The 12844-nt window shown below is 49.7% G+C and overlaps 1 protein-coding gene and 1 pseudogene across 1 annotated transcript; both read right to left on the bottom strand.

Annotated features, from left to right (window-relative positions):
* Positions 1-117: 117 nt before the first annotated feature.
* Positions 118-1668, bottom strand: LOC109738075 (chitinase CLP-like; annotated as a pseudogene).
* A 2082-nt stretch (positions 1669-3750) lies between these two features.
* On the bottom strand, positions 3751-4299 carry LOC141021040 (uncharacterized). Its single transcript, XM_073495969.1, has one exon. The coding sequence runs from the start codon at positions 4297-4299 to the stop codon at positions 3751-3753; it is 549 nt and encodes a 182-aa protein (XP_073352070.1).
* Positions 4300-12844: the final 8545 nt, after the last annotated feature.

The following is a 12844-nucleotide window of genomic DNA, read 5'->3' as shown; positions in this document are numbered from 1 at the left end:
ACCATCAAAGCTAATTTCTGTCAGTTGCACAGATGGACACACAAGTTGCACAATGCAGCACAAGTTGCATAAACTCCAACTTTGGTCAAGCTTTACTATTGTAGATGTTGATAATTTTTTCTACAAAATTTATCAAACTTTACAAAGTTTGACTTCGGTCAAATCTTATATGCAGACTAAAAAGAAACGGATGAAGTACATATGGTCCAATTAGCTCGAAAAGTACAAAAGATACACGTTTATTACAACTACACAAGCACAGTGAAAGTTGTGGCTGGTCCGCCTGAAATTGAAGTGACTGTAATTTTTTAGTTTCCGAAGAAACTGGTGCTTCTGCAACTGGACATGCGGAAGTCGAGCACCTGTTTCTCCAGGTCGAACACCAGCAGGTTGTTCTCCAGCTGCTTCCCGCCGATCACCACCGCCGGCTCGCCGTCCACCGGCATGCCGCCGGGCCCCACCGGCAGGATCGCCAGGCACGTCGCCCCGTCCACCTGCACCATGTAGTTGTCGTTGAACAGCGTCCAGTTCCCCGTGGCGCCGCCGCCCAGCTCCAGGTTGATGCGCGGCACGTCGCGGCTCACCGGCCGCTTCAGCGTCGTCGGGAACCCGCCCTTGTAGCACAGCTCGAACGGCTTCGGCGCCGGCACCACCCGCTTCACCGTGCTCGTCGGATTCTTCCCCCTGCACGTACGCCATTTTCGGCAGCCATCCATCAGCGAGCTTAGTACTCCTACTTGCCAGTGATGGCGACGTGGTTCACGATGAAAGGATGAGTACCTAGTAATGGCGGCGTCGAACGCCTTGGCGAACGCGCGGAACACGTCGGGACGCATGATCATGTACGGCGTGGCGGTGCTCAGCACGACGCCGCCGCGGCCGGTGGCGGCGTCGAGGTCGAGCGCGCCGCGGAGCAGGGCCGCTGGAGCGTCGACCTCGTGCCACGACACGGAGATGCCTTTGACAGGGATGTAGTAGCCGGCAGCGTTCACCGGGTTGGTGAGGAGCGGGGTGAAGTACGGGTCCGGAGGCACGTCGCCGTAGCCCAAGGTCGCGAAGTCGGGGAGGCACAGGGCGAACTTACCTCCGAAGCCGCGCTGGGCGGCGAGCTGCGACGGCAGCGAGAGCGGGCGCCGGGAGAACCCCGCGACGCCGGTGGCGCCCGCGGGGAGCGACCTCAGCAGGCTACGGCGAACGACTCTTCCGGAAGAAGCTCCATGGCGCCGTCGGTGGTCTTGGCCGACATGACGAAGCTCGTGAGGCCGCCGGTGGAGCAGTCGCGGGTGACCGGGTTGCAGGCGCAGGCGCATCCCGACCCCGGCTCCACGTGCGGGCCGCGGCGTGGGCACTGCTGGCTGGCCGCGCCGCCGCACGGACCGGACTGGCATGCCACAGTGGTGTGCGATGACGACGACGGTGGGGGTGGGCACGTCGACCAGACGAGCGGCCGGTGAGGTCGAGGAGGAGCGGCGACTTGTCGGCCTTGATGGTGATGGTGTATAGAGATGTGATGGGGTCCTTGGCGAGCTTGGTGACCAGTGGTTTGTGCGGGGTTTGCTCGCCGCTCGCCAACGTGCATGACAGCAGCAGGACGAGCGACGAGACGATGACACGATGGAACACATGCTTCTTGGGAGTAGTGTCGAAAAGTTCGGCTCGGGCAGACATTTTCTGCACTCGATCTATGATGGATTGGGATTTGGGAAGAGGATGCATACTCTGGCTACACGATCTGAGTGTATTTATACTACTTCTCAAGCTCGTAAAACTACTCGATCTGAATGTCAAATTTGCACGGCTAGTTGTTCTTGTTTTCGGATACCGAGGAGTTGACAGTTCCGTCAAGTAAATATTTTTAAACCTAGGCTAGATCTTAAGATTTTTAAACCTAGGATGTTTAGACTTCACACATTTTCTTGGATTTTTTTTTTTTGGGATTTTTCGGCAGTATGAGGTCCTTCGAAACTGTTAGATCGAAGGCTTTGCCTTTTTTTTTTCAGGCATACCACCACTATCACGGTGATGATTTATCTAGGATACCAGTGGAAGTTATGCTTCTCTCTGTCTTTCTGGAAATTACTTCGACTCGCAATGGTGAAACCAGATGAGATTGAGACAGCAAGCGTACAACCAAACCGGTGTATGTATGTCTGGAACTGTGCAAAGCATAAGAAACTCATACAACCGGTCGCCGCATGTCAATACCACGCGCGGTTCCGAACCAAATCTAGCGTGGCTTTCTTCCCTGGCGCGTAAGCATAACCACGCCCAATCATGGATGTGTCGTTGCATATTCAGGTTAATTTCCATTCTACACCAACCTGCTGTGCTGTATGAGTTTTGACTTTTGAGTGATCTTTTTATCCAGAGAGTTCAGACTTCATGCATGATCAAGATCCCTACCTCAAGTTGTTGTCGTCGCAAGATGAGGTCGTACGTGGTCCTTCCATTATACATCTCACAAATTAGCATGGGCATATATGCCTACAAAGATTAGACTAAAATGTATAGGAAACTGACACAAGAATAAAATATTATACTTCATGCATCGATGGCACATGCATGCACGCGTGACTAGCCAGCTACTCCTTCTGTCCGGGTTTATTGGGACGTGAGCCTCGTCCTTTTTATTAGGCCCACTAAGAACATCTTCAACAGGTGCTAGGAATAAGCCGCAGGCTGAAAAAACCGCATTATTGCACGCGCGGGGCCGATACGCCCGCTCCATCGGGCGCACAATAATTGCTCGTGTGATAAAATTGATTCAGCGCACGGAGAAAATGGCATCGTGCGTGGTGTATTTGCTGCGCCCGCTGGATAGCGACAACTCGCGCGCAACTTCGCCAACCGCTAGACATGAGAGACCTCCAGGCGCTGGCGCCGTCGCCTGCACCTTCTCCATTCGCTCCGGTGACCCGTCAGCGCTTCCCCGCCTATCCCCGCTCGCCACCGCTGCTTCCTCCACCTCCTCTCCTTATCAGAGAAACATGCATCATGGTTGGCTATTTTTCGCTTCAAATTCCACGCACTTCATGTTATTCCCTAAGAGCAAGTATAATAGGGTGACGTAACATTATTAGAAAATACCTTATAGATAGATGCTTAGAAATAGCGCGATATAGCAAGCATGCACTGTTGCTATTTAGCAGGAGCGCGGGCCCAAAAACGGCGCTACAAGTATACGTTAGTTGCGGCGTGGGCCCGGTAGGCCGCGCTACTACCAGGTGGCCCCCACTATGTCCCCTGGGGCTGGCCACAATAGTAGCACAGGCCACGGAACACGCGCTACCGATAACTATGTAGCAATAGCGCGGTTTTTAGTACCGACGCCTGGCAGGTGTTCGGTCAAATGCCATTGAGATTATTTTCAAACGCTATGTCGTTTTTTAGAGTACAAAGGATGGCGAGCTACTCATGGAGGATGAGATGTTGTGCGATACCGTAAGCTTTGCTTCCTTTTGCTCAACTTGTTGATTGATTCATTGACTTAATGTGTGGGTTTGGATTGTTGTGATATCCAAAAGACAATGTGCAGTTACACGCTTCTGACGTCAGAAGCCTCACTCGGAGGTCGCAGCGTGCTACCAGTAATTACTAACACTGCTGTAGTACATTCACGTCTTTGAGTTCTCTGTGCTCAATTATCTCTCATTACCAGCGTCATACCATTTGGGCCGGCAATGGCGCGAAGAGGTTGCACCGGCACACCGGGCACGTCGAGTGCTGCTGGAGCCACGGGTCGACGCACTGCTAGTGGAACATGTGCAGGCACACCGGCAGCCGCTTCACTGTGTCCCCCTTCTCCACCTCTCCGAGGCAGACCGCGCACTTCGACCCGCCGGCGCCCTCCGGCTGCTCGTACGCCAGGATGTCATACGCCGGCGCCACCCGCGCGCCACCATGCACCGGCTGCTCCCGGGCCAGCACGGGCATGTGACTCGGTGTCTGGTCCAGCGGCAGAGCGCTGCCGCCGCCGCCGTCGCTTCCGCGCCGTAGCCCGGCGCTAGCACCGGACGGAAGGCAGAGAAGTCGGCCCGCGCCACGGAGTGCCCCGGGGACGGAGGCCAGGCACCGACGCACCGCCGGCAGCGAGACGGTGAAGCAGCACAAGAGCGTGCACGCACCGGCGATGAAGGTGACCCAGATAATGAGTACGAACGAGAACGCGACGATGGAGCCCATGCTGTTGGGCCTGCGCACCTGGTCGATGAAAATGCTGACCATCACGGCCGTGCTGTAGATGCTGGTGATGTAGACCACGGGCAGCGCGAACGCGAGGATGAAGCAATCCATGGACATGGCCTCTCGTGTATTAAACTCTTGATTTGACCGTAGAACTGGCTGCTAGCTAATTAAGCCACTCTGAGGAATTTCGAAGTCATCGCGGGCTTAATAATCGCCTCGTGAAGTCTTCATCGCCCGTGTTCTCCCCCGTCCCGTCCCTCGCGTCGCCCGAGCCGGGCGACTCGGGGGAACTCTGGCCGCCGCCGCCGGCCGACCCCCCACCTCCCGTCCACCCCCGCGTCGCCGCCGCCGGAGGGCCGGCCGGCAAAGCCGCGCCGGGCCCCGGAATGGCGGCGGCGAGGCTGTTTTTCTCTTCCCCATCTCCCCACACCTTCCCCCTCCGCCCCTCCCCCCAGATCCAGCCCCTGGCAGCGCCGGCGGCCTCCACCTGCGGCGGCGACAGCCTCTCCGGTGGTCTCTCTGCCGGCACGATCTCGCGCGCGGGTGGGTAGATCCTTTGGATCGGTGTAGGCTAGTGATTCCGGTGAACCTACCTTCTGCTTGTCCAGACGAGGAACTCCGGGTGCCGGCCATGGTGACGGTGGCCGGTGATGGCAGAGAGTGGATGGCGGCGGTGGTGGAACTTCTCGTGAGCACCACGCTAACCCTAGATCGGTAGGGAATATCGGTGGGGTTTGTGGCAGCGGTGAACCTCATATCGCGTGTCCCGGCCCCCACCTCTGTTAATATAGCGCGGGTCACAGGGGCCCATCAACCATAGTGGGTTGTGCGCCCCCGATCAGGGCGCGGATCTGAGGGCCCGGTGGGCCGTTGGGCCCACGCGGTGGAGATCGACCTAACATTCTCCCCCTTGATCTCAACTTTACTTTTAACCTTATACTTTCTAGTTTATTTGTTTTATCATATATTGGTACATAGAGCATGTTTCATCGTCACAGCTTAATTGCCGATAGAATCATACAGCTACAACATACGTTTTGTTCAGAAACAAATTTTGTTCCTTTTGGGCCTATCCAGGAATCATAAGGCTTTCCCTTAAACCCATGCCGGCTAAGTGTTCCTTGAACACATTGGGTGGTAAGCCTTTCGTCAGCGGATCCGCAAGCATATCCTTTGTCCTTATATGCTCGAGACTTATAGTTTGATCCTGGATTTTATCTTTCACAACATAATACCTTATCTCTATTGTTTTGGCAGCATTACTCGACTTGTTGTTGTGAACGTAAAATACTGCGGGCTGGTTGTCACAGTACATCTTTAGTGTTTTGTGAATACAATCTACCACTTTCAAGTCGGGTACAAATTTCTTTAGCCATATCGCCTGCCCCGTGGCTTCGAAGCATGCTATGAATTCTGCATACATCGTGGATGATGCAACTATCGACTGTTTGGAGCTTTTCCACGAAATAGCTCCCCCAGTGAGGGTGAATACGTATCCAGACGTGGATTTTCTATCATCTTTGTCCCCCGCAAAATCTGCGTCTGAATACCCTTTTATCTCTAGGGAATCGCTTCTCCTGTATATTAGCATGTAGTCCTTCGTGCCTTACGCATAACGCAATGCTTTCTTTACCATCTTCCAGTGCTCTATGCCTGGATTCTCTTGATATTTACAGAGTACCCCGGTGATAAAGGCTAAGTCAGGGCGAGTGCACACTTGTGCATACTGTAAGCTGCCAACTGCCGAAGCATATGGTACTGCTTTCATTTGATCGATCTCGTACTGGTTCTTGGGACAGAATTTCCCAAAACTATCGCCCTTAACTATAGGAGCAGGTGTGGCTTTACTCGCATGCATATTATACTTTTTAAGAACCTTTTCTAAATATGCTTTCTGCGATAGTCCTAAGACTCCATTGTTCCTATCTCAGTGAATTTCTATGCCCAAAACATATGATGCTTCACCAAGATCTGTTATGTCAAAATTTGAGGATAAGAACTTCTTTGTTTCTTGTAGTAGACTAACATCACTGCTAGCAAGCAGGATATCATCCACATACAAGATTAGGAAAATATATTTCCCATTTTTTAAACTTTGCATAAATGCAGTTATCCTCAATATTTTCTTTAAATCCAAAACTTTTAATCGTTTGATTAAACTTTAGATACCACTGTCTAGAGGCTTGCTTTAATCCATAAATGGATTTCTTCAGGCGGCATCCCATATTTTCCTTGCCTTCCATGATAAAATCCTTGGGTTGTTTCATGTAGACATTTTCTTCTAAATCCCCGTTGAGAAATGTCGTCTTTACATCCATTTGATGTAACTCTAAATCAAAATGAGCAACTAATGCCACTATGATTCTGAAGGAATCCTTACATGAGACTGGGGAAAAAGTCTCATTGTAGTCTATCCCTTCTCTTTGAGTAAATCCTTTTGCCACGAGTCGTGCTTTATACTTTTCTACATTCCCTTTTAGAGTCATACTTAATTTTGTAGACCCATTTACAGCCTACATCCACTTCGATTTCATCTCGTCTTCCATTGCCTTCATCCACTTCGATGAATGAGGGCTTCTCATGGCTTCTTCATATGAGGTGGGATCTTTTTCCATATGAACCATTTCTGTGTTATAAACTTTAAAGTCAGTAGAAACAGCTGACTTTCTTGGTCTTGTAGACCTTCTAAGGGCCTCACTTTTTGGCACATTCTGTGCCTCAACTTCTAGCACTTCTTCTAAAATTTGCTGCTACACCTCCCTTTCATGCTCAACAGCGGGTTCAGTCGGCTCCTGACGAACAAGTTCCGGGTCTACTCCCATAGTTGTCATGGGTGGAGTTGCAACTGGTAGTGAGAAAAATGGCTCCTGAATCATCGGATTAGGTGCATGCACCCTCTTCTCCTCAAGATCAATTTTCCGAGCTACCAAGCTCCCCCTCATCATTTCGTCCTCTAAGAAGACTGCATGTCTGTTTCTACAAACTTTGTACATCTGTCTGGGCAGTAGAAACGAAAACCCTTTGATCTGTCTGTATAGCCAATGAAGTGGCAGCTCACTGTTTTGGGATCTAACTTTGCAATGTTTGGAGTAAACATTTTGGCCTCAGCAGGGCACCCCCACACCCTGAAGTGTTATTGGGAGGGCACCCTTCCTGTCCATAGCTCGTACGGTGTTTTGGGCACCGACTTGCTTGGTACTCTATTGAGAATGTGAATGGCGGTTTTAAGCGCCTCGATCCATAATCCCAACGACAAAGTTGGAATAACTCATCATGTTGCACACCATATCCATAAGTGTACGGTTGCGCCTTTCAGCTACTCCATTCTTTTCTCCCAGAGTGGGATACATTAAAAGCACATGAGTTATCATATCTTTCTCTTGTCAGAATTTCTCCCGCCATACGGGATTTTTGACATAATATTATGTCAGCTTTACCCCGTTACGCAGGTATTTTCCCAAACTTTTCCCGCCATGCAGGTTTTATCATAATCATCTTTTCCCGCCATGCGGGTAATTCCCTGTAAGGGAACATAAATGTCAGAATTGGCTCTTTTGACTGCATATTCAATCATCAAATTTAGGAATAAATCCGAATGCTCTTTGACACACATGCTTGATCCGACGTTGGTCAAATTAAGCACACATGTTGTTTGTTTGTTTCATCTCAAATCATGTTGACTGAAAAATCTTCTTCATAGAGAGTACATGAAAGACCTTCATCAATCAAGACTCTCAATGATCTATCTCTTTTCTTTTTATGCCATTCTTTAGAGAGAACATACTCCCTCGCGTTATGACCTTTCTTAGTCATCTTTCGGGTCACAAGTACCCAGCCATTCGCTTTCACGAATGAAAGCATGGAAAACTTTTAGTCTGAGAAAACATAGCCAATAATCAACAATAATGGGCATAAAAATAACCCTACGTTGGTCTGGTTAAAAAATGCACATTAAACTTTTGAAACTTTCTTTTATATTCTAAATCACCGTTGTGGCAGAATTAGAATAAACATCATCCTTCTACATTAATTCCATATCACCGTTGGGCGGAAATGGAAATAATGCATATAACTCATAAACAATGTGATGATAGTATTTCTATTAAATAACTTTGCTAAGAATTAATCATCATCATCAACTTTATTGCAGCGGGAACAAGAAATATACATTTCTCTAGTTCAAGAGCATTTCTTGATCTTTATCCGTTCTCTAAAAATTGATCACTTTGATACAAACTTTATCAGAGATTTAGACTTTGAACATAAGACTCATAGAATTATAGCACTGTTATCACCAACGTTGGTCAGAAAATAACAATACCATATTTTAACTTTAAAACAAATATCTTTCTTCTGTCATAGCGGAAACTATGTGCATCTTATTTCACCCACAGAGAAAAAACATTGCTAAGAACATTTCTTCCAATTAAATTTTCCCGTTGGTTCCAATTTAATTGGAGGATGAAACTTTTACTTTGTAGCGGAAACTTTACTATATTCTATTCAAAAACAATTCTGTACTCTTTTACTCTCTAAGCAATTTTAACTGGTTGGTTAAAAAATGCATTAGAGAAGCAACAATTTAATATTTTAATTTAGTTCTATTCACTTTAAAAAAGAGCACCTTTAAATTTCAATAATAAAACATGATCATGTTATTAACAACGTTGGTCATAAAAATAACATAATCATATTCATTTTAATAATCACTTTAACATGCTCTTAAAATACTTAATTCTATATAAACTTTTTATTTTCTTTGTAAAAGAGCACTATTAATTATTTACACAGCGGAAAAACATGAATTAAAATTCATGAACTTTTTACTCTTTATAAAAACTTTTCTTTGACCAAACAAAAAATCATGAACTTTATTATTTTCTTTATAAAAATTCATGAACATTTCTTTTTCTAAAAATTTTCTATTCTTTAAAAAACAGAAAATAGCAGCAGCACAGTCTAGCGCGTGCGGCCCGCAGCGGAAAAGAACGGCCCACGGCCTATGACGCGCCCGCGCTGGCCTCGTCCTTTCGGCCCGATGGCCCGGTAAAACGCAGCGCAACTGCTGTGGCCTGGACCACTCTCGGCCCAAAGGCCCACCCCGCGCGCCTCAGCCCGTGGCCAGCTCCCGCTAAGCATCCTGGCCGCCCGATGTAATCCGACGGCCACGCGCGCTTTGTGGTCGAACAAAAACGGTGGCTGGCGTGCTCGGGGGGAACCCTAATCCATTTCCCCCCACCCCCGCGCCCCTCTCTGCTCTCTCGCTCCATGATGGCGGAGCCAAGGAGCTTCGCTCCGGCCGCCGGCGTCGGCGTCGACTGCCACCGCGCCGCGTGCGCCTACTCTCCCTTCCCTTTCCCTTCTTTCTTTTCCTCTGTCCTGTCAGGGAAAAAGGGCAGCGCCCTTGTCGGTCGCTCCGGCCGCTGGCGACGGCGGCGAGAGCCACCGCGCCCCGCTGTGCTCTCCTTTTCCTTCCCCCCTTCTCTCACCCCTCCACCACATCCTCCTTCGTGCAGAAAGAGAGAGAGACTCGAGAGGTCCTGCGCCATCAGACGCATCGCCCCTGCTGACCCCTTTGCCGGCGTGCGCGAGCACCACGAGGGTGAACGCGCCGCCGTCAAACGGCTTGGTGGTGGTGCTCTTTGCCCCATGTGGGGTTGGTTCTTCTTCCGGACGGCTCGGCTTGCCGATGCCCGTCCGGATCGAGAGGAACGGCGCGGCCTTGCGGCGGCACTCTTTGCCGGTGTGGCCCGAGGCCCTGCTCCGGTGAACTTTTGGGGTTTTCTTTTGTTTGCTTTTCTCTGCCCTGCTAGGGTTCTTTGGGGAGGGATCTTTTTTTCTTTCTCTGTTTATACTTTGCACCGAAAATCATAGCCTAGCATGGCCAGATACCATTGATAGATCCTTTGGATCGGTGTAGGCTAGTGATTCCGGTGAACCTACCTTCTGCTTGTCCTTGTCCAGACGAGGAACTCCGGGTGCCGGCCATGGTGACGGTGGCCGGTGATGGCAGAGAGTGGATGGCGGCGGTGGTGGAACTTCCCGTGAGCACCGCGCTAACCCTAAATCGGTAGGGAATATCGGTGGGGTTTGTGGCAACGGTGAACCTCATATCGCGTGCCCCGGCCCCCACCTCTGTTAATATAGCGCGGGTCACAGGGGCCCATCAACCATAGTGGGTTGAGCGCCCCCGATCAGGGCACAGATCTAAGGGCCCGGTGGGCCGTTGGGCCCACGCGGTGGAGATCAACCTAACAGCCTCCCCCTTCACATGGGTGGCCTCCTCCGGCCCAGATGGGATCTGGGTCCCCTCTGGCCGGGCATGGTGCTCACCTGCCGGTCTGCCATGGCGGCCAGCGCGCCCTCCTCGTTGCGTCCCTCACCCCTCCCGACCCCCATCGCCCTCACCCCCTGCTCGACTCCAGGTCAGCCTCCCGATGAGGCGGCCGTGGAGGCGTGGGATTGTGCCCTGCCGCGGCTGCTTCCTACAGTGAGCCGGCTGGGGTTTTTGGCTGCGCTGAGCTTCATCCCCCACCCCCTCCCCCAGCAGGGGCGGCTTCGATCCGGCGGCAATGGACCTGTGCTCCTTCCTGTGTCCATGGTCGGTCGGCGCGGCTTCGGATCGGCGCGCCACGGGGGCTGCGCTCTTTCCGGCACCTTTGGCTCGTTGGCTCCTCGCCATCTCCGCATCATCACCCTGCTGGTGTCCTTGGTTGGCCGTCCATCCCGGCGCATCTCTGTTCTCGGCACGCTTCGGGAGCTGCGTCCCCTTCCATCTTCTTGGGCTTGCCTGCGCTCTGCTGCTCCGTTCCCGGCGGCCTTGATCTGTGCTCTTTCCAGATCCGGGCCTGCCCGGGGCTTCGGCCACCGTCACATCCTGCCGACATTCACTCCGCTCAGCCACACAACCTTACCCTCCTCTGGAGTCCGCACGTCCGGCGGCGCCCGGTGCCTCCTTCGGCGTCGGGCGTGGCTCCCCTTCCTTCAGTCGCAGTTTCGGCCTATACTTGACTTCCTCTTCTCCGACTTGTACTCCGATGGCTTGGGATTGCTCGGAATTTGGCCAGGGCAAAATCCTGCATTCTTTGCTGGCAGCGGCGATACTTGCAGGTGTCGTTCCCTTCTTGGAGGCGCTGTCATGGCCGCGATCTATGCCCCTCTTCGAGCTTCAGGGGAAACCCTAGGTCCGGTTCTCCGGATCGGACAGCGACGATGTCATCTTGGTGCCGTTCTCCTTCGTGAAGGCGTTGTCTTGTTTGCTCGCGGCGTCCTCGGTGCCGACTTTGGAGATGTCGGTCGTCTAGTTGTTGGTCGGATTGTTTCTTTGGTCGGCGAGTTTAGCTGTGTTTTTCTTTGCTTGGGTCGAGTTTCTCATGTCTCTCTATTTAGGGTATCATGTTCACGCCTCTTGCTTCCGTGCAATGTGTTGTACCATCTCCTGTATTCATTCTAACTCCTTCTATCAAGCAATGATACGCAAGCTTTGCGTATTCGCGAAGAAAAAAAAAGAATTCCAATGCGTACAATACAGACAAAGCAAGCAACGAGCCAATGAGACCTTATACAATGAGAGGTGCTTAGAGAGATGCTTAGAAAAATAAACCGGGTTTTTTTTTCTGAAGCACCGGTGCCTATTTCTACAGGAGAGACGCTTAGTTAAGCGTCTATCCTATACAAATAAACACCGGTGCTTAAGAAACACCCGGTTATTTCTCTAAACACCTCCCCTAAGCATCTCCCATTGTACAAGGCCTGAGCCAGCCATAGGAGGAACCGAGGAAGAGATAACTAATAACCGAGCGGTTGTTGTTGTATCGTCCGATTAAATTTGCATACTTTAATACGTATGTATGTAAAAATATTCCATGTATACGTACTCGCTTACATGTGTTAGATACTCTGCTCTTCGTTCAGATAGCTTCGTAGGTTACCATGCAAAAAAAAAAAAGATAGCTTCCTAGGTCTGTACTGTGAGTCTGTGAATATACAGTGTGCATAAAACTGATAGCTTCCTAGGTCTATACCCAGGAACTGTGACCTGTGCGTGCAAATCTCGCCAATGCTATTTCTCGCCTATTGCCAGAAATCCTTCGTTCTCGCCATTGGGGGCTCCACTAAATATGCCGGCCCAACACAGTAGATCCTGTAGCAGTTTTAGGATATGCACCAGTTCGGCCCGGTTCTAGAACCTTCCGTGTTTTTACCTTCTTCTTTTCGTTTCTATTGGTTTTCTTCTCCCTTCTTTTCAGTACATGTCTATTTTAGGCAACACAGCTTGTAAAAATTTTGTGTACATCAGAAATATCATTTTAATACAAATTGAATTTTTTTAAATTATATGATTAATATTTTTTAATGCATCCTTTTCAATATTTTTTTGAATATGTGTTGACCATTTTTCAGATACATGGTGATACATTTTTTTTGAATGATAAGGAACTTTTTTAAACTACTCGATCATTCTTTAAATGTTACGGACATCTTTTGAAATGCAGGATTATTTTTAAAATACAACATATCTTCTTTAATGGTATGAAATATTTTTTTAATTACACAGACATATTTTTTACACTATAAAAATATTTCACGTACATCTTTTCGAAACGAACACTTTTTAAATGCCACATACATTTTTTAGTGATATCAACATATTTTATAA

The sequence above is a fragment of the Aegilops tauschii genome, chromosome 3 (genome assembly GCF_002575655.3).
Source record: "Aegilops tauschii subsp. strangulata cultivar AL8/78 chromosome 3, Aet v6.0, whole genome shotgun sequence".
Classification (NCBI taxonomy): domain Eukaryota; kingdom Viridiplantae; phylum Streptophyta; class Magnoliopsida; order Poales; family Poaceae; genus Aegilops; species Aegilops tauschii.
This window is presented reverse-complemented; position numbering and strand designations above follow the sequence as displayed.

Coding starts and splice junctions, on each gene's coding strand:
- LOC141021040 (XM_073495969.1), bottom strand. CDS start 4,299: ATGTCCATGGATTGCTTCATCCTCGCGTTCGCGCTGCCCGTGGTCTAC.